This window comes from Cebus imitator, unplaced genomic scaffold (assembly GCF_001604975.1).
Source record: "Cebus imitator isolate Cc_AM_T3 unplaced genomic scaffold, Cebus_imitator-1.0 Scaffold91, whole genome shotgun sequence".
Lineage (NCBI taxonomy): Eukaryota > Metazoa > Chordata > Mammalia > Primates > Cebidae > Cebus > Cebus imitator.
In genome coordinates this window covers 3,389,582-3,408,849 of record NW_016107406.1, presented here as the reverse complement: position 1 = coordinate 3,408,849, position 19,268 = coordinate 3,389,582, and the positions used below count along the sequence as shown (strand labels likewise).

The following is a 19,268-nucleotide window of genomic DNA, read 5'->3' as shown; positions in this document are numbered from 1 at the left end:
GGTTTCGCTATGTTGGCCAGGCTGGTCTCAAACTCCTGGCCTCAGGTGATCCGCCTGCCTCGGCCTCCCAAAGTGCTAGTATCACAGGCGTGAGCCACTGTGCCTAGCCTGCATTAGCTTCTCAAGGCACCTTCTCCCCTTATCTCCTTTGAGTCCCTCAACAACTCTGAGGTAAGCAAGGCAAGGCCTCCCTTTCCCAGGATGAAGAAAAGAAAATTGAAGTTCCTAGTGTCCTGCCTGTGGTCACATGGGGATTAATTAGTGGTAGAATTAAGACTCATCTGGGACTTGGGGTCTGCTTTCCCTCTTTCCACATGGCAAAGTGTCCACCGCAGCCCCTCCTCGGCCTTTATCTCCTTCCTCCCAGTCTTCAGTTCCATGGCCAGCCAGGGTAGCTCCCTTATGTATCCCTCAACTCTCTTGCCTCCTGCTACCTTCAGCATCCTTGTTTGACTAAACCAGAATGGTGGTTAAATTTATTTTGTCCCCAGCTCTGTGTCCGCACTCACCCAGCTAAACAGTGGCCATAGAAAAATCCAGAACGGGGTTGGGTGCGGTGGCTGACACCTGTAATCCCAGCACTTTAGGAGGCTGAGGCGGGCAAATCACGAGGTCAGGAATTTGAGACCAGCCTGGCCAACATGGTGAAACCCCATCTCTACTAAAAATACAAAACATTAGCCAGTCGTGGTGGCAGGCACCTGTAATCCCAGCTACTCAGGAGGCCGAGGCAGGAGAGTCACTTGAACCCAGGAGGCGGAGGCTGCAGTGAGCCGAGATCGCGCCATTGCACTCCAGCCTGAGCGATAGGGTAAGACTCCGTCTCAAAAAAATAAATAAATAAAAAGAAAGAAAGAAAAAAGAAAAATGAAAAACCCAGAACCATGCTGACTGATGTTTTGAACGCATGGCCACTGACCTCAAATGGGCGCTCACGTCTCCTGGAAACACCACCACTGTAGCACCCCCATCCTGCCCCCGTAGCCAAAGCTTCGCTTTCTGCAGTTTCCGTTGCCTGTGGTCAACCATGGTCTGAAAATATTAAAGGGACAATTCCAGAAATACACAATGTATCAGTTTTCAGTTGCATGCATTCTAGGTAGCTGATGAAATCTAGTGCTGTCCTACTCTGTCCTGTCTAGAACATTCCCATGTGCACATCTATTGGGCAAGACGGACAATAAACAAACAAGAAAATTTCAGATAGCAATAAGCATGTGAATAAAACAACACAGGATAATGAGTCAGAAAGATATGCAGGGGCTGTTTTGTTTTTGTTTTTGTTTTGAGACAGAGTCTCTCTTTGGAGAGGCTGGAGTGCAGTGGCACAATCCCGGCTCACTGCAACCTCTGCCTCCCAGGTTCAGTCGATTCTCCTGCCTCAGCCTCCTGAGTAGCTGGGAATACAGGCGCACACCACCACGCCTGGATAATTTTTTGTATTTTTAGTAGAGATGGGGTTTCACCATGTTGGCCAGGATGGTCTCGATCTCCTGACCTCGTAATCTGCCCTCCTCGGTCTCCCAAAGTGTTGGGATTACAGGCATGATCCACTGTGCCCAGCCCAGGGCCTGCTGAACAGAGAAGAAGCCACTCTCTAAGAAGGTGGTATTTGAACTGAGGCCTAAATGGTGAGGAGTCAGCCAGGCAAGATCTGGAAAATGGTGCTCCAGACAGACAGAATAGCAAGTGTAAACATTCATAGGTAGGAACCAGCCCAGTGTGTCCAAAAACCCAGAGTAAGGAAGGGAGAGAGCTGTACAAGATGAGATCATAGAGGCGGAGGGGCCTTGGAAGGAGAATGGCTTTTACATAAGTGTAACAGGAGGGTTTGAGGCAAGCGTCATTGCCTAGCTTGTGTTTCAGAGATGACTGCAGCTGCTGCGTGGAGAATGCATTAGGGTTTTAAGCCTAGAAGCAGGAAGCTGGTTCAGAGGCTGCTGAAGGCTCTAGGAATAAGGGGATGGTAGCAGGCGGTGGTGAGAAGTAGCTGGGTTGGCTGTAAAGTGAAGGACATACTAGTGTAGGTGGTGCCAGAGCTTCTCAGCAGCCTTGCCTGCCCCTGCCCCTGCCACAATTCTTCACTGGCAAGGTCCTGATTTATTTGAGTATTCACCCTTCCACTTGTTAAAGGAAGACGGCTTTTTCCCACACCTAGGGGTGTGGACAGTTTAGTCCAAACCATCCATGGTCATTTAACTCCCTCCCTCCAGTGACTGGTTTAGGCAAGAGCTAGTGAGATAGAAGGGGGAAGTCTGCTAGGGCGCTTCAAGGAAAGGTTTTTCTCTTGATAAAAAGAGATGTGGGAGGAAACCCCCCTTTTCCTGCCTTAAGACAGTGTCATATAAGGACATGATACTTACAGCTGCTATATCTTGTGTTCCTGAGGGAAGATGTCACCAGCTCATTGAGGATGACAGAGCAGAAAACTAGAAATACTGGAGTTATTGGTGACATGACTAAACCAACTCTGGAAAGACCCTATACTCAGATTTCTTGTGAAATAATAAATGCCTTCATTGTTTAAGCCACTGATAAGTAGGGCTTTCCATTATTTGAAGCCAAGAAATTCTAACTTATAAAGAGGGAGAGGAGAGAGATAGGAAAATGATCCTAAGTTTTTAACTTCCTTGGGAGGAAGATGATCACTCAGACTGGGGAGCCTAGAACAGAAGCAGGTTTGGCAGGGAGTGGGGTGAGGGTAGAAAACAGAGCTCCATGTTAAATGTGTTATGTTTGGGAGTCTAATGGGCTTTCAAGTGGAAAGGTCAAGAAGGCAAATAGGCATATGAATCTCAAGTTCAGAGGAGAGGACGAAAATGGAGATATAAATTTGAGTCATCGGCATATATATAACATTCATTTCGTTTTATCCTATTCTTTCACTATTGTATGGGAATGTATATACTCTAATTCTACTCCTTTTTGAATAATTCCAAAAATGTTACAATAACTTTTTTTTTCTTGAGATGGAATCTCGCTCTGTCTCCCAGGATGGAATGCAATGGGGCAATCTCGGCTCATTGCAACCTCTGCCTCCCGGGTTCAAGCTATTCTTTTTCCTCAGCCTCCGAGTAGCTGGGGTTACAGGCATGTGCCACCATGCCCAGCTAGTTTCTGTATTTTTAGTAGAGATGGGGTTTCACCATATTGGTCAGGCTGGTCTGGAACTCCTGACCTTGTGATCTGCCCGCCTCGGCCTCCCAAAGTACTGGGATTATAGGCATGAGCCACCACACCTGGCCTACAATAACTTTTTATTATGGATATTAAAAATGTACCTAAAAGTAGAGATAATATAGTAAAACCTCATATATTCATCAGCAAGCTTTAACAATTGCTCCTTCAGGGAGAAAAATAAATGAAGGTAATAAGAGAACCTAAGACTGGGCTATGGGGAACACCATTTAAAGTTAAGGTCTTGGCTGGGCACTGTGGCTCATGCCTATAATCCCAGCACTTTGGGAGGCTGAGGTGGGTGGATCACAAGGTCAGGAGTTCAAGACTAGCCCGCCAAGATGGTGAAACCCCGTCTCTACTAAAAATACAAAAAATCAGCTGGGCGCAGTGGTGGGTGACTATAATCCCAGCTACTCAGGAGGCTGAGGCAGGAGAATCACCTGAACCTGGGAGGCAAAGTTTGCAGTGAGCCAGATCACTGCACTCCAGCCTGGGAGACAGAGTGAGACTCCATGTCAAAAATAAAATAAAGTTAAGCTATCAGAGGCCACCGAGAAGGAGTGGCCAGGACAAAAGCTAGAAGACAGTGCTGTCATCAAAACCAAGAAAAAAGAATTTCAAGAAGGAAAGAAGAATCAACCATGTGAAATGCTGCTGCGAGCAGCTGAGAAAGATGAAGATGGAGATGTGTGGCCTTTGGATTTGGCAAGATGTAGGCTGCTAGAGACCTTGGCAAAAGCATCTCAGCGGAGCATGTGAGTCAAGTCTGCAGGGAGAGTATTGAGGGGTGAATTCATGGCTATGTGATGAATAGAGCTCCCCCTTTGTAAAGGCTGTGCTCTGACAAGGAGGATGGCTGGGAGATGCTCTAGTCTGGAAAAACTGAAGGCTGCACACCACTAAGGCTGCGGCTCTGCCTCTCCCAGATGGAGTCAGCAAAAACATTTTAAACTTTGAGTACTTCACTGCCCTGCTTCAAGATAAAGGTGAGACCCTGGGAAGGGGTCAGAAAATATGGAGATGATAATGGGAAAGGAGAAAAGGGAGAAAGACCCAGAGGAAGAGTACCTATGTAGGTACATGGACCAAAAAGTAATTCAATGGGAGAGTGAAGAAGTGTCTGGCAGCATTTTCTAGATTCTGAACATGTCTATGAATGTCTAAAAGTTTTTGATCTGGTAAAATGAACCATTACCTGCATACTCACCCAGAGTTTGTGGCCCTAATTCTGGGGATCTGTATATATCCTGAGGACACATGGACATACACACACACACACACACACACACACACACGCACACACACAATCAGAAGCAGAATCTGTATTTCATTAACATGCCTTGGGCATTTCTTTCTGCACCCATGTCTTCTCCATTTTGTCAGCTAGAAAGTATGCTTGAGGGTTGTAAACTCTTAGCTACAGGGGCCGGGGTATCATAAATGTGTAATGTAGGCTGAGTGTATGAAGTTAAATGACAACAGACACTTGTGTTCTGTGTCAGGGAGACACAGAAAGTGAGCACTGTGGTGAACTGGAGGGAGCATGTTGCCCACCTTAAGACAGTAGCTTCTGTTCACCTCTATTCTCATATCATTTTCCTGTTGTCACTGTAACAAATTATAACAAACATGATAGCTTAAAACAACACAAATTTGTTACCTGCCAGGGCTGGAGTTCTGAAGTCCAAAATAAGCCAGGTGGGCTGGGCACAGTGGCTCATGCCTGTAATCCCAGCACCCAGGGAGACCGAGGCAGGCAGATACCTTGAGCTCACGAGTTCAAGACCAGCCTGGGCAACATGGTGAAACCCCGTCTCTACTAAAAATACAAAAAAAAACTAGCCAGGCCTGGTGGTACGCACCTGTAGTCCCAGCTACTCAGGAGGCTGAGGTTGAAGGATGGTCAGAGTGCCACTGCACTCCAGCCTGAGACAGAGCCAGGCCTTGTCTCAAACAAAAACAAACACAAAACAAAATGGGACTGGGTGTGACAGCTCACACCTGTAATCACAGCACTTTGGGAAGCTGGTGCAGATGGATCACCTGAGGACAGGAGTTCGAGACCAGCCTGGCCAACATGGTGAAACCCTGTCTCTACTAAAAATACAAAAATTAGCCAGGTGTGGTGACATGAACCTGTAATCCCAGCTACTTGGGAGACTGAGGCAGGAGAATCACTTGAACATAGGAGGGGGAGGTTGCAGTGAGCTGAGAGCTGAGATGACGCTACTGGACTCCAACCTGGATGACACAGAGAGACTCTGTCACAAAAACAAAACAAACAAAACAAATGGGCCAGGTGCAGTGATTCATGCCTGTAATCTCAGCAGTTTGGGAGGCCAAAGCAGGAGGATAGCTTATGGTCAGGAGCTCTAGACAAGCTTGGGCAACATAGTAAGACCCCATATCTACAAAATATATAAAATGTGTGTATGTATATCTATATATACATATACATATATATAGAGAGAGAGAGAAAAAGAGAGAGAGAGAAAGAGAGAGAGAGAAAGAGAGAGAGAGAGAGAGAAAGAGAGAGAGAGACAGTTTTTGCTGTCACCCAAGCTGGAGTGCAGTGGCTCTATCTCGGCTCACTGCAACCTCCACCTCCTAGGTTCAAGTGATTCTCCTGCCTCAGCCTCCAGAGTAGCTGGGAATTACAGGAGCCTGCCTAATTTTTGTATTTTTAGTAGAGATGGAATTTCACCATGTTGGCCAGGCTGGTCTTGAACTTCTGACCTCAAGTGATCCGCCCACCTCAGCCTCTCAAAAGTACTGGGATTACAGATGTGAGCCATTGCACCCAGCCATCATATATATATATATATATATATATATATATACACACACACACACACACGTGTGTATATATATCATATATGTGCGTGTGTGTATATATATATATACATATGTGTGTGTGTGTGTTTGTGTGTGTGTGTGTGTGTGTGTGTGTGTGTGTAGCTGGGTGTGCTGGTGCCTGTCTGTAGTCCCAACTACTAGAAAGGCTGAGGTGAGAGGATTGCTTGAGCCTAGGAATTTGAGAGCAATGTAGCAGTGAGCCATGATCACACTGCAAATCCAAATGAAGAATCTGCACCTTGGGCAAGAGAGCAAGACTCTGAAAATAAAACAAACTATTGACACAAAAAACACCATGGACGAATCTCAAAATAATCATCTTGAATGAAAAAAAAAAAAAAAAAAAAAAAAAAAAAGGAAACCAAAGGATCAAAGGGTCTTGCAGAACTAAAATCTGGAAATTCTAGGGGAGAATCTATTCCATGCCTTTTCTATCTTCTAGAGGCTGTCCATATTCTTTCACTCATGGCCCCTATTCCTCTTCAAAGTCAACAATCACCTAATTCTGACCTGTACTTACTTTTGACTTCTTTATTTTTTAATTTTTATTTTTTGGTAGAGACAGGGTCTCACTATGTTGCCCAAGCTGGTCTCAAACTCCTGACTTCAAGTGATCCTCCCACCTCAGCCTCCTAAAGTGTTGGGATTACTGGCATGAGCCACCGAACTGGGTCTGACCTCTTCTTCTTTGACTCTGACCCTCCTGCCTCCCTCTTTCACTTATAAAGGCCCTTGAGATTACATTGGGCCCACCTGGGATAATCCAGGATCATCTCCTTATCTCAAGATCTTTATCTTAATCACATCTTCAAAGTCTTTTGCCATGTAAGGTAACAGTCATAGGTCCTGGAGATTAGGATGTGGACATCTTTATGGGGAGCATTCTTCTGCCTACCATCTCTGAAGTGAAACAATTCATCTGACACACACTTAGCAAATGTGTACCAGGCACGCTAAGCACTATGGTAGGGGCTACAAAGATGAATAAGACACAGTCCTTACTGCCAATAGTTTGCTATCTATAATAGTAAGATGTACATGTACACAAACAACTACAGCATGATGTGCTTTATGCACTAAAATAAATGTCACAGCTACTTACACAGTGCCTTGATGTGAATATGCACATCCCTAAACTCATGTGATACTCATAATCCAAAGTTGTTACCCAGGTTTTACAAATGAAGAATCTGCACCTGAAGGTCAAAGAGGTTTAGGATTTTTCCTAAGAAAGCTCAAGTCTCTTACTACATTCATTCTGCTTGGGTAGGGGACCAAAAGGAGGGTCCAAAGAGGGTCAGGGAAGGTCTGCAACCTCCCACCATGTGTCCTGTAATCACCACCGCTCCTTCCTTTGTAGAGATCATGACCTCATTCCCCAAAGCAGCCTCACTATATGACCTTGTCAGTTTTCTTTTTATGAGTGAGTCTTGTTCTCCCAATCAGATGGCAAGTCTATTGGGAAGAGAGACCTTGTCATATTTCACTATATTCCTTTCCATGCCTTGCCTAAGCTCTTTTGTTGGTAGAGAGTTGCCATCACTAGTTCTTTCATGGTATTACGTTGTGTTGTCAGATGATGGGGGAGGGTCAGGCGAATCCTTTCCAAGTGATGTAGAGCCAGGAAGACAGGTTTCTTAAGGATGTGCAAATGAGCACACCTGGGGCACTGCCAGATGACTTTCCCCAGTGAAGGGAGACAATTAGACAATGTAAGGCAGGCTGGGGCGGTTGCTGAAGCCTGTAATCCCAGCACTTTGGGAGGTTGATGCAGGTGGATTGCTTGAGCTCAGAAGTTCGAGACCAATCTGGACAATAGTGAGACCTGGTCTCTAATAAAAATACAAAAAATAAGCTGGGCATGGTGGTGCATGCCTGTGGTCCCAGCTACTGAGGAGGCTGAGGTGGAAGGGTAAAGTAGAAGGATGGCTTGAGCCCGGAGACGGAGGTGGTAGTGAGCTGAGGTTGTGCCACTGTACTCTAGCCTGGGTGTCAGCAAGAAACTGAAATAAAAAGAGAGAGAGAGAAAAGGAAGGGAGGGAGGGAGGACAGAAGTAGCCTGAAAAGGTGGAGTGGGGAGAACGAAATGAAATATAGAAAGAAGGGCTTCTGCTGAGGCCTGGGGCTGAGATCATTAAGGTGTAGGGTGCAGATCCTGCCCTTAGCTTAGAAACAGAAGAGACCAGAAAAGTCAAAATCATCCAAGATATGAGAATCTCAATTTTCTTCTTTTCAGAGTCAACAGACAGTTTGATAGCTTACAACAATATTTCCTTTTGAAATATTCAAGTGTTTCAGTGAAACATTGAAACAAACAAGTGATTCCAGAGAAATCACTGTCTCCTTTTCACCCACGAAAATGTCAAGGACTCAGTGAGGTTAAGTCACTTGCCCAAGGTCACACAGGGAAGCCTGGAGGCGAATCCAGGATCCTGAGGTCTCCGGGTCAGCGTCCCCCGCAGTTCTGGCAGCAGGAGAACGGGCACGTACCCACAACGAGGGCATCATAGTGACGGAGCTGATGACCCGGCCACTGACCTGCGGGTGGCCGGCGAGCCACGGCAGATTCCTGGGTCGGCCCCGGTAGACACGCTGCCTGGCTCGGTTCTGCAGGAGCGCCTAAGGAACCGGCACCCTGGGGCTCAGGTTGTGCAGCTCCAGGTCCTCGGCCTCCCACAGGCGTCAGCGAAAGCCTGCCGCCCCGGCCGGGGACCAGCAAGAGTCGGGCAGCTGGCAGGGGCTCCCTGGGGACCCACCTCAGCCGCGCAGCCGGCTCGAGTCTCCTGGGAGGCAGGGCCGGAAGGGCACGGGCGAAGGCCAGCCGCGGCCGCTTGGGAAGGACCGCCTCGCCTGCTACCGACCTAAGTTAGAACACCTGGATGACCGACGCCCCCAGGATGCAGGTGCAGGCGAGACTCTCCCAGCCACAGCACCCTGCGTCCCCGCGGAGGCCCTCGGGAGCCCAGCGTGTAGGCTCAAAATGGGGAAGGAGGAAGTAAAGCCTGAGTCGCCACTCCTAATCCCAGCCCGACAGGTGAGGGACCCGCGAGCAGCTTAGGGAGGGGACTCGGCCAGGTTCAGCCCCTCGGGGCCAATTGCCCCTCCGGGAGGCGTGGCCTGTGGGCCGCCCAGCCCTTAGTGGGCAAGCGGAAAATGCGGGCCCCGCCCCCCGCATATAAGACCAGTGCAGCACTGCAGCTAGCGCAGTTCTCACTGAGACCCGTCACCCCGACTCAACGTGAGACGCACCGCCCGGACTCACCATGGTGAGTGCGGCCCTGCTTGGGTCGTGCCCCTCCCCTAATTGCTCCTCTCCTTTGGGGGACACTCTTTCCAAGCCTGCTCGGGGACCTCCACCGGGCGTTCCAGGTCTCCAGGAGGTGCGAAGGTTTTGCATCCTCGTTCCCCAACCCCCTCCTGGTGACTTTGGCCGAGTCCTGTAGTTCACCTTCGGTGGCTGGGGATGGGACTTGGGGTGGAGTGCGACTCTTCAGTAACAGAGAGGAACCCTGGCACTCTGCACCTGCCTTACCCAGCATTTGTGTCCTGACTCTGGTTGAGAGTCACGCGGGCCCGCGCCCCGTCCTTTCCGCGGGCGAAAGAAGACCCATTTCGCTGCCCTCTTCCATCCCCAGTCCCTGGTCCCCTGAATTGACCGAGCACGTGCTTGGCGTTAGAAGGTGGAGGTCAGGTTACCTAGTGCCGCATCCCCCTTTACTCTGTGTATGCATTCCAACTATCCACGGAACCCCCCGCCTTGACTCAGCACCCCGCTTCTGAGCTGAGAGGGGTAGTGGAAACGGGGTTCGGCCTCCTGAAGCTAGCCGGCCCTCTCCAGCCGGAGCCCGGGTGCGCGGATAGGCAGAGACAGCTGGCGCTGAGCACTGCGCGGGCCGAGGCCAGGTTGGGGGGAGGGGAAAGAGGTGCGTGTAGGGGGTGGTATTTATAGCTCAGGAGCGGGGGCCGAAACCCAATCCCCGCTTTGGGCCGGGAAGTAACTGGAAAGACTCCAGAGGGAGAGCGGATGTAGGGCTGGGCTGCAGAATGGCGCCCACCTGGCGCGGGGCAAGGCGGGTTACCTCTGGGGCCTCCCCGCAGGTTCCGCTTCCTTTTCTGGGTATTTGGAAACCGTCACCCCGCCATTTCAGTGTGGGAAGGGAGGTGCGTGGGCCCTGCGGACTTTAGTGCTTTAGGGGTTAATTTCAGGCTGGCAGGGACGGAGCCTAAGGCAATGTGTGCCCCAATACCCTCAAACCTTATTGCTGGCCCCTACCGTCTGCGCTTACAAGCATTACCGCTGCTACTTCCGTGCGGGCTGACAGAGGAGATGAAAGCGGTGAAGACACCCAGGTTGCGGGGGTGGAGGTGGGGAGAGGAGCCAGATGGGATTGATCCCCAGAGCCAGATGGGATTTAAAGGTGAGGGAGGAGGGCATCCTGATGACGTGTGGTCCGTTGATACCAGATTGGATGGCTGAGACACCTCTGCAGCCTACAGGAAAGAAAGGGGGAAAGGGTTCTATGAATTCTAGCTGTTCATACTCAAAGCAAATAATCAAGGGGGTGGCCTCTAGCAGTAAACCCATACCTCCAGGAACCCTTCTTTTGTCATGTGGAGCCACAGTGCTTACTTGACAGATTCCCCACTGAAAAGTGAGCTAAGAGGTTGGCCTGCCCTGCTGGGTGCCTCCAGGTGGGGAGTCCTGTACCCGGGAGCCCAGGCAGGCTGCTAGCCTCTTCTCACCTCTGCCCAGCCCCAAGCCTCCACTCTTGCCAACTGAGTCATCCTAGCTGGTAGGTGATAGGGTGGAAGAGGGACTTGCGAGGTGACGACTTGTGGATGTGGGACTCATGCTGTGTCCCCTCTCTCTATCCCTCAGCGTGAATGCATCTCAGTCCATGTGGGGCAGGCAGGTGTCCAGATGGGCAATGCCTGCTGGGAGCTCTATTGCTTGGAACATGGGATTCAGCCTGATGGGCAGATGCCCAGTGACAAGACCATTGGTGGAGGGGATGACTCCTTCACCACCTTCTTCTGTGAAACTGGTGCTGGAAAACATGTGCCGCGGGCAGTTTTTGTGGATCTGGAGCCTACAGTCATTGGTGAGAGGAAGTGGGGACAAAATTGAGGGGGTTGGAGCATGACTCAAAAGCTTCTCCCTGGAGAGAGGGTATTTAGACCAGGCATTCCTGGCCCTGAAAACTCCTAGCCGTATTTGAAGCTGCAGAAGGCAAGCTGATCTCAGACTGGCCTGGGCAGCCGGTCTGGGTTTCTCTCACACTCTGGTATCTCAGGCTGGCAGGAGGATCGAAGTCCTTCCATGCATCTGGCCACAGCCACCACCCGGGGGGGGGAGGAAGGTCTCTGCTGAGCATAGCCTTGTGGTTTTTGCCCTTCCAGATGAGATTCGAAATGGCCCATACCGACAGCTCTTCCACCCAGAGCAGCTCATCACTGGGAAAGAGGATGCTGCCAACAACTATGCCCGTGGTCACTATACCATTGGCAAGGAGATCATTGATCCGGTGCTGGATCGGATCCGCAAGCTGGTGAGAATTTGTCTGGGGAGGGAGGGAACTTTAGAGACTGTCCTAATGGTCAGGAGTATTTTTTTCAGATCCCTTTCAGAGGTCATCTCTAACTGTACATGGTCTCGAATGTGGTACTGCTATGGCATCCTCAGTATGGCCCTGACTGCTGATATATTTATTTTATGCTTTATGGAGCCAGGTGATAGTCCCTTAGGCCCCTGCCTAAACTGTTCTTTCTCGTTCTTGCCTTTTAGTCTGACCAGTGCACAGGCCTTCAGGGCTTCCTGGTGTTCCACAGCTTTGGCGGGGGCACTGGCTCTGGCTTCACCTCACTCCTGATGGAGCGGCTCTCTGTTGACTATGGCAAGAAATCCAAGCTGGAATTCTCCATCTACCCAGCACCCCAGGTGTCTACAGCCGTGGTCGAGCCCTATAACTCTATCCTGACCACCCACACCACCCTGGAACACTCAGACTGTGCCTTCATGGTGGACAACGAAGCTATCTACGACATCTGCCGCCGCAATCTAGATATCGAGCGCCCAACCTATACCAACCTCAATCGCCTCATCAGCCAAATCGTCTCCTCCATCACAGCTTCCCTGCGCTTTGACGGGGCCCTCAATGTGGACCTGACAGAGTTCCAGACCAACCTGGTGCCCTACCCTCGCATCCACTTCCCCCTGGCCACCTATGCACCAGTCATCTCTGCAGAAAAGGCGTACCACGAGCAGCTGTCGGTGGCCGAGATCACCAATGCCTGCTTTGAGCCTGCCAACCAGATGGTCAAGTGTGATCCCCGGCACGGCAAGTACATGGCCTGCTGCCTGCTGTACCGTGGAGATGTGGTGCCCAAGGATGTCAATGCTGCCTTTGCCGCCATCAAGACCAAGCGCAGCATTCAGTTTGTGGACTGGTGCCCCACTGGCTTCAAGGTTGGTATCAACTACCAGCCTCCCACTGTGGTGCCTGGGGGTGACCTGGCCAAGGTGCAGCGTGCTGTGTGCATGCTGAGCAACACGACCGCCATCGCCGAGGCCTGGGCCCGCTTGGACCACAAGTTCGACCTGATGTATGCCAAGAGGGCGTTTGTGCACTGGTATGTGGGAGAGGGCATGGAGGAGGGCGAGTTCTCTGAGGCCCGTGAGGATATGGCTGCCCTGGAGAAGGATTATGAGGAGGTGGGCATCGACTCCTATGAGGACGAGGATGAGGGAGAAGAATAAAGCTGCTGCTGGAGCCTGTTCACTATGTTTATTGCAAAATCCTTTCGAAATAAACAGTTTCCTTGCACGGTTTCTTGTCCCCTCTGTGAGTGCTTGAGCTGCCGCTGCCCTCACTGTTTGCTGCTAATGATCCTTATCCCTTCCATGGCTGAAGGTGAGACCTGCCAAGGGGTCCTTGCCAGGCCCAGGAAGCATAACCCCAGGGACTTTAAATCGAAGTCCTAGGGGTACCTGGGATAGGGAGGAAATGAGGACCAAATCCAGGCACAAACTATTGAAGGATGAATCTTCGGTTTCTTTCAAGTAGTTTAATCCAGTAGTTTGTCTTTGAGAGTTAGACTGCTACCCTGTTCTTCCTGCCACCTCTACATTTACCAACTCTGGAAGCAAGGCTTGGCCCAGGCTCCTCTGCATTATGAGGGTTTGGGAGCGGGGCTGGGCTGGCCGGGAGTTCCTGGGCATGGAGCCACGTCATAAGCTTGGGGGATGGGAGGAAACACAGGCAATCTCCTAGAGTTGTTTGTGCTACTGCACCTCTGAGCAGCTTTGCATAGCTTCCTGTCTTGCTGCTTTGCTGGAGCTGGGGCTGTGCCATTAAAAGTCAGGTCATCTCCCCTCTGTTTGTGATTTATTTCTGGCCTCAGCCTCGGTGCTAGCTGGTGGGAGACTCCTGCTAGGGCCCCGGGGAAAGCTTCAACTTTGCTAACAGGAGCCCCAGGCCCCATGCTGATGTCAGCCTGGAGGGTGGGCATGGTTGGGGGGAGGAGGCTTGGATCACAAGAGCAGGAGATGCCAACCCTGCCCTTGCCTTTCCTCCCTGGTGATTCAGGGACAGTGCCCTTCCCTAGGGAACAGGTTTGACGCCCAGCTAAAACAGGGCCCCTGTTTACTCAGCAGAGTAGGCAAGAAGTGGCAGCTGGATACTGCCACACCACACTGCCCCATTAATCATTAACCATGTATGAGCTAGAACCATCAGGGAGACATGAGCCAAAACACTCCACTCCCCTTGCCCCTAGGCTGAGGATGGGAGATTGTAATGTAGCTGTCCCAAAGCTTCCTCAGGTGTCTCCACCCAGAGGCCCTTGCCTGGCAAACCGGCTGGGCTGCTTTGACAACTACTCAACCCAGGACTGAAGGAAGGAAAGAACTAGTTGGGTGCTTTTAGGGGGCCTTAGTCCCAGTTTTGACACAGGCAGACACCAGCTTAAGCCCAAGAAGCTTTAAGTTTTGATCTAAGACAAACTAGAACTGTCCACTGCTAACCAACCTCCTTCCATGGAATGAAGTCGCACCACTGCTGACTCTGCACCAGTCCCTCTTCTTCCCAGGCTGTTCACCTGGAAATGGCAACCAGACTCTGGGTGCCCCGCACCTCTTCTCTCACTCCAGGGACAGTGAGACTAAGATCCACACCAACCTGTTTCCACTTTATTCTTTATACATTCTCCTGCTCCCAGATTTGGAGGCAGAACATGATATGAGCTCAGCAGTCCCACTCAGAGCCATGTTCCATATCCCAGAAGTTTCCCTTTTCCCAACCCCCACCCACCCCCATTCAGTAAGGCTCCTTGCCCAGGTTTTGCTCTTGGAAGTAAGAAAGCAGAAGAGTGGATGCAGGACTGAGATGACTGTCCTGACCCCACTACCCCCAAGTGTAAGACAGCAGTCCTGGACGGAATGGGGGGAGATTCCAGTGAGGGATGGGAACCTCTTTCTAAGGCATGAGGGATCACCTTCTCAACATGCCACTGTTTTTTCAGATTTGGGTAGTGTGCTGGCCAGGAGCTGGGGGCTGTAGCTCCTCCAGCTGACTGAGGAGTTGAGGAATGTGAGGACGCTGCTGTGGGTCCACGGTCATCATCGAGGCCAGGAGCTGCCGCAATGCTGAAGAATGCCTGTGGAGGGAGGAGCTCAGGGAGACTGGATGACGCCTATCCGCCAACTCAGCTAAAACCAGGGGGGAGTCTGAAACACCTGGTGCCCATTCATTGCTTGCTCACCTGGGGCTTTGTGGGATGCTGAGTTGGTTCTGCACAGCAAGGGCCACACTGTCACCCTTCTGGAACACCATGTCATAAGGGCCTTCCCCAAACATCATGGCATATAGCACGCAGCCTAGGGACTGAGTATAACTTGGTTAGTCCCTAGAAAGGGACCAATGGAGGTGACATCTCTCTCCTTCTGTGGTAAAAGGAGACTATATAAGCTAAAAAGAATATGCTGACCTCAGCCACATGGCACCGCCAGGGCCCAGAGAAACTGCCAGTCAGCCAGAGGCCTCTGCAGCCCCTGCTTAGCCAGTGCCTTCAGTACTGACACTGAGCTGTATTCACCCTGTTCAGGGGCAGGGATTATACCACATCCGGTGCAATTGGGTACAGTATCAGTGACAGTTCCCAGGAAGGAAGTTGAAGTGGATGGGGACATATTGTGGCTCCTGGGGCCCCATGCAACAGAAACCAACAACTTACTCTACTCCACAGCGGGTACAGAGCCACAGCCCTCCCTACCCAGATGCCCACCTACATGCTCCTCACCCAGACATCAGTCCGCTCATCGATGACACAGTGACTCTGCACAGAGAAGAGTTCTGGGGCTCGGTAGGAGATGGTGCACCGCTGGGCTGCCCAGTCCTGGAACAGTGGTCCCAGAGCTCAAAAGTGGGGCACAGGGCATGGTCATGGGACCAAACCGGGGCATGCACCAGAAGGGGCGGGAATGGGGAACTGGTGAGAAAAGGAGCATGGAGACTCTTTTACCTGCAGGGTCAGGGCTTGGCGGGAGCCCTCCACATGGATGCATGCTTGATTCATGGAACCCAAGTCCATTAAAACTGGCTGCCCTTCATCTCCAAGCAATATATTGGTGGGCTTCAGGTCTCTGTAGGGAAGTAGAAATGAGCTGGACATCTCTGGACAGGAAGCCTGGAATCCCAGCGAGCAAAAGAATCATGCAGGCTGTTTCCTGAGAGAACAGAGACCTCCCATTTCTCTTAGTGAAGCTCTTCCTCTGGGCCCCAGCAAGCACACAGGGTCCTCCCACTAACCTGTGGGCATAACCCTTGGCATGAATGGCCTCTAGGCCTCTGCAGATCCCCAGCAGCAGCCGAAGGATTTGATCCTCAGTCAGGAAGTTGCCTTTGTCCTTCAGCCTTTCTATCTCATTCCACAGTGTACCTCTCTGCAACACAAGTTTCCCTACAGTTGGAGATGTTTTTGGAGTCTCTGCTCCCTAGGCCTGATCCCTTCCACGTGTCAAAGCCTATCAGCCCTTTCATGACACACACCTCAAACCCCAAATCCAAAGTGGCCAAACCCAGGACGTGGTCCCTGCTTCCTAACATGCTGGGCTGCTTACACAGCCCTTGGGTACGTGCCTCTGTTGCAACCCCCTCTATAACCAAGAGTCTTTCTGACCTTGAAGAATGGTAGCAGCAGCCAGGCCTCATGCTTAGCACCCCGCTCCCTCAGACAGTAAGCCACAAGGTGAAGGATGTTTGGGTGATTGAAGAGGTGATGCATGTCGGCTTCTCGCTGGGCCTCCTCCCGGTCCTGCTGCTCATGACACAGGATTCGCTTCAGGGCGTAGAAGTGTCCATCATGTAACCCTTCCACTAGGTCCACATAGCTGAACCCACTGTGGGCCAAAGGGGTCAATGAAGGGCCATGGTCATCTCCCACATGGCTTGGACCTAGAGAAATTTCCTGGTGGGGAGTGGGGTGTTCTTCCCATTTAGCAGAAACCCTCCCAAGATGTGGCTCTAAGTGAAATCTGAAGAATATTACGCTGTGAGCTCCTCAGGAGCAGAGATATAGAAATCTTTGAGGTCCCATGGTCATCATAGAGAGCTCTGCACCTGACAGAAGTAAATAATAGCCAACACTTATCAAGTACTTATGAACCAAACACTGGGTGAGACATTTTATAACATTATCTCATTTAATCCTCACAACTCCATCAGTGAGGCATGATAATCATCTCCATTAAGCAGACGAAAAGAAACATGGTTTATCAAGGTCACACGAAGTGGATTTAGCAGGCCTGGCTCCAGGATCCACCTTCTTGATACCGTGTAACTAAGCTCTGTCAGGTGAGAGAGGACAGGGATAGGGATAAAACCCTTGTGCCCCAAACATGTGCAGACCGCTGCCCTTCAATGACCATAAGCTTGAGGACTAGTTAATTGACTTCTAAACACTCACCCCTCCCCCAGTTTCTGGATGAAGAGGTAGCGCTTATTGTCAATGACGACAGTTCCCCGAGAGCAGACACACAGCGCGTGGCCCATAATGTCTCAGTCATCCTCTTCAAGGACGATCTGAGGCTACCGAAGAGCTCGTCCAGGGTGAGTGGGCTCTTCCAGGAGATGCTCCGGGAGCCCAGCGGATCATGCTGGAAAGAAAACAACGGCAGGGTCGCAGGTCCGGCACAATCCAGACGACCCGTGAAGTACCAAAGCGGAGAGCTCAGGCCCAGGTCTCTGGAACCTACACTACTGTCTAGGGGAAACAGGCCCTCTCCGTCGCCAGCTCCAAGGGTGGGGTCAGGGGCCTTACGGCCTCAGGGCAGACACACAGCGGCTACCCAGCCACTTCCTCCAACCCCAGCCCACCTTTGGGCAGCCCCGCTCCCATGCCCGTCGCGCCGCAAAGGCAGAGCACAGGGTAGTTTCAAAAGACGCGCGAGGCTCAAGCCCACTCCTGGCAGGGCCCACCCCTGGCTTCGGAGCCCAGAGCCCGGGGTGGGCCAGCTCACACTCCCGGACTGACCTGGCTCGGCCAGAGCGCAGCGCCACGGACCGGAAGCAGCGCTGACATCATCAGTCCGCACCGGCGCAACGGCCCGCGATATCTTAGCAACCGCCAGGCAACCGGAGGATGTGAGGGCGCGGAGCTGAGAAGCCCGGGGCGGGCTAGGCCTGGGGCGGACGGGTCGCAGGACCCTTGTGAGGGTTCTCTACTTGGCCTTCAGTAGGGGTCAAGACGCAGGCACCTGCATCAAAGGGGAGCAAAGCCGGGCTCGGCCCGAGGCCCCCAGGATCTCCATCACCCAATGTTGGAGGTAGGAGGCTTCAAACCTCCGGCGCTCTGGGGCAGAAAGCGGCCGACTACACTGCAGCCTGGAGGGAGATCCAGGGAGGGGCGGGTCTGGTGGCCTGGGCTCCTGATCCTGTGCAACTTCCCGGGCTCTGGCCTGTATCCCACTACCCTTTAGTCTCAGTGATTCAGAACTCAGGCTTGTGAACCAGACTTCCAGTTTCTGAATTGAATGTTAATAGCATACTAGCTGTGTAACCTCGCGCAAGTGTCTTAACTTCTCGGATCCTTAATTTTGGTACCTGTAAAAAGGGTATAATAGTACCTAAGGTTAAGTAGCTTAACCGTGAGGCCGGACTGACTAGTTGAAATGCCAGCTCTATTAACATAGTTGCCTGACCTTGGACAGGCTGCTTAATGTTTCTGTCCTTTTCTCTCCTCCTCTGTGAAATGGAAATGATAATTATCTACGTCATGGAGTTGTTTGAAGATTAAATGAGATGTACAGTTTAATACAATATGTGACACATAGCCTTCAGTACGTGTCAACAGTAATTATTATTACCCTGATCTTCACATCCATGCTTGAGACTGTAAAAGCAAAAGGAACAGAAATTCACAAATTTCCAAGCCTTGGCACAAAGCAGTTGTCCTTGGCATCTGTTGTCGAGGCAGGCAGGGGTAAGCTGGAGAGGGATGCACTTCCAAAGAAGGTGGAATGGCCAGGAGGGAATGGCTGTTTTGCTGAAGCAGGGCTCTCAGGAAAAAGGTCCTTCTTAGGACCTGGTCACCCCCTTCTACACCCCGGATCACCCTGAAGATTTTCCAACGGTTTCCCTTGGTTCTGAACATGTTTTAGTCCTTTGGTTCTGACATTCATTCATCCAGATTTGAACTGCTATGTGCCAGGCCCTGTGCTGGAAGCTGAGGATTTGAGATAAACAGGGCACTCCCTGTCCTCAGGGAGCCCAGTCAAGTCAAGCCATGCTTCTCAATTTTGAAGGTGCCTAGGATCACCCGGGAATCTTGTTAAAATACAAATTCTGATTCTATAGGTCTGAGGTAGGATCTGAGATAGGATCTGAGGTTTTGCATTTCTTTCTTTTCTCCTTTTTTTTCTTTTTTTTTTTGAGACAGTGTCTCTCCCTGTTGCCCAGGCTGGAGTGCAGTGGCAGGATAGCTCACTGCAGCCTCCGCCTTCCGGGTTCCAGCAATTCTCCTGCCCAGCTACGCTAGTATCTGAGATTACAGGCTTGCGCCACCAGTCCCGACTAATTTTTGTATTTTTATTTTTATTTTTATTTTATTTATTATTTTTTTTTTTGAGACAGAGTTTCACTCATGTTACCCAGGCTGGAGTGCAATGGCGCGATCTCGGCTCACCGCAACCTCCGCCTCTTGGGTTCAGGCAATTCTCCTGCCTCAGCCTCCTGAGT

At 51.0% G+C, this 19,268-nt stretch overlaps 3 protein-coding genes across 9 annotated transcripts in view; 2 read left to right on the top strand and 1 right to left on the bottom strand.

The window, feature by feature from the left end:
• Positions 1 to 9,136: 9,136 nt before the first annotated feature.
• TUBA4A (tubulin alpha 4a) lies at positions 9,137 to 12,865 on the top strand. Its single transcript, XM_017535232.2, has 4 exons — positions 9,137 to 9,302; positions 10,916 to 11,138; positions 11,437 to 11,585; positions 11,822 to 12,865. Exons 1-4 carry the CDS (start codon positions 9,300 to 9,302, stop codon positions 12,791 to 12,793), a joined length of 1,347 nt encoding a protein of 448 aa, XP_017390721.1. The 5' UTR covers positions 9,137 to 9,299; the 3' UTR covers positions 12,794 to 12,865.
• STK16 (serine/threonine kinase 16) lies at positions 12,807 to 17,675 on the bottom strand. 3 transcript variants are annotated; one of them, XM_017535234.2, is made up of 8 exons: positions 17,566 to 17,672; positions 16,999 to 17,188; positions 16,213 to 16,432; positions 15,843 to 15,976; positions 15,556 to 15,676; positions 15,334 to 15,429; positions 14,797 to 14,918; positions 12,807 to 14,691 (listed from the first exon to the last, which is right to left on the bottom strand). In XM_017535234.2, exons 2-8 carry the CDS (start codon positions 17,082 to 17,084, stop codon positions 14,553 to 14,555), a joined length of 918 nt encoding a protein of 305 aa, XP_017390723.1. In that variant the 5' UTR covers positions 17,085 to 17,188; positions 17,566 to 17,672; the 3' UTR covers positions 12,807 to 14,552. The 3 variants fall into 3 exon arrangements, with proteins under 3 accessions (XP_017390723.1, XP_017390724.1, XP_017390725.1); XM_017535235.1 differs by lacking the exon at positions 17,566 to 17,672 and adding an exon at positions 17,409 to 17,559; XM_017535236.2 differs by lacking the exon at positions 15,843 to 15,976 and having other exon boundaries at positions 15,556 to 15,720; positions 17,566 to 17,675.
• GLB1L (galactosidase beta 1 like) overlaps positions 17,609 to 19,268 on the top strand; it is a 12,618-nt gene continuing 10,958 nt past the window's right edge. The window contains exon 1 of one of the 5 annotated variants that reach the window (XM_017535223.2): positions 17,609 to 17,857. The gene's annotated coding sequence lies outside the window, so the exon portion shown is untranslated. The remainder of the gene's footprint in view (positions 17,858 to 19,268) is intronic. The other 4 variants (XM_017535224.2, XM_017535230.2, XM_017535225.2 and 1 more) reach the window with 4 other exon arrangements.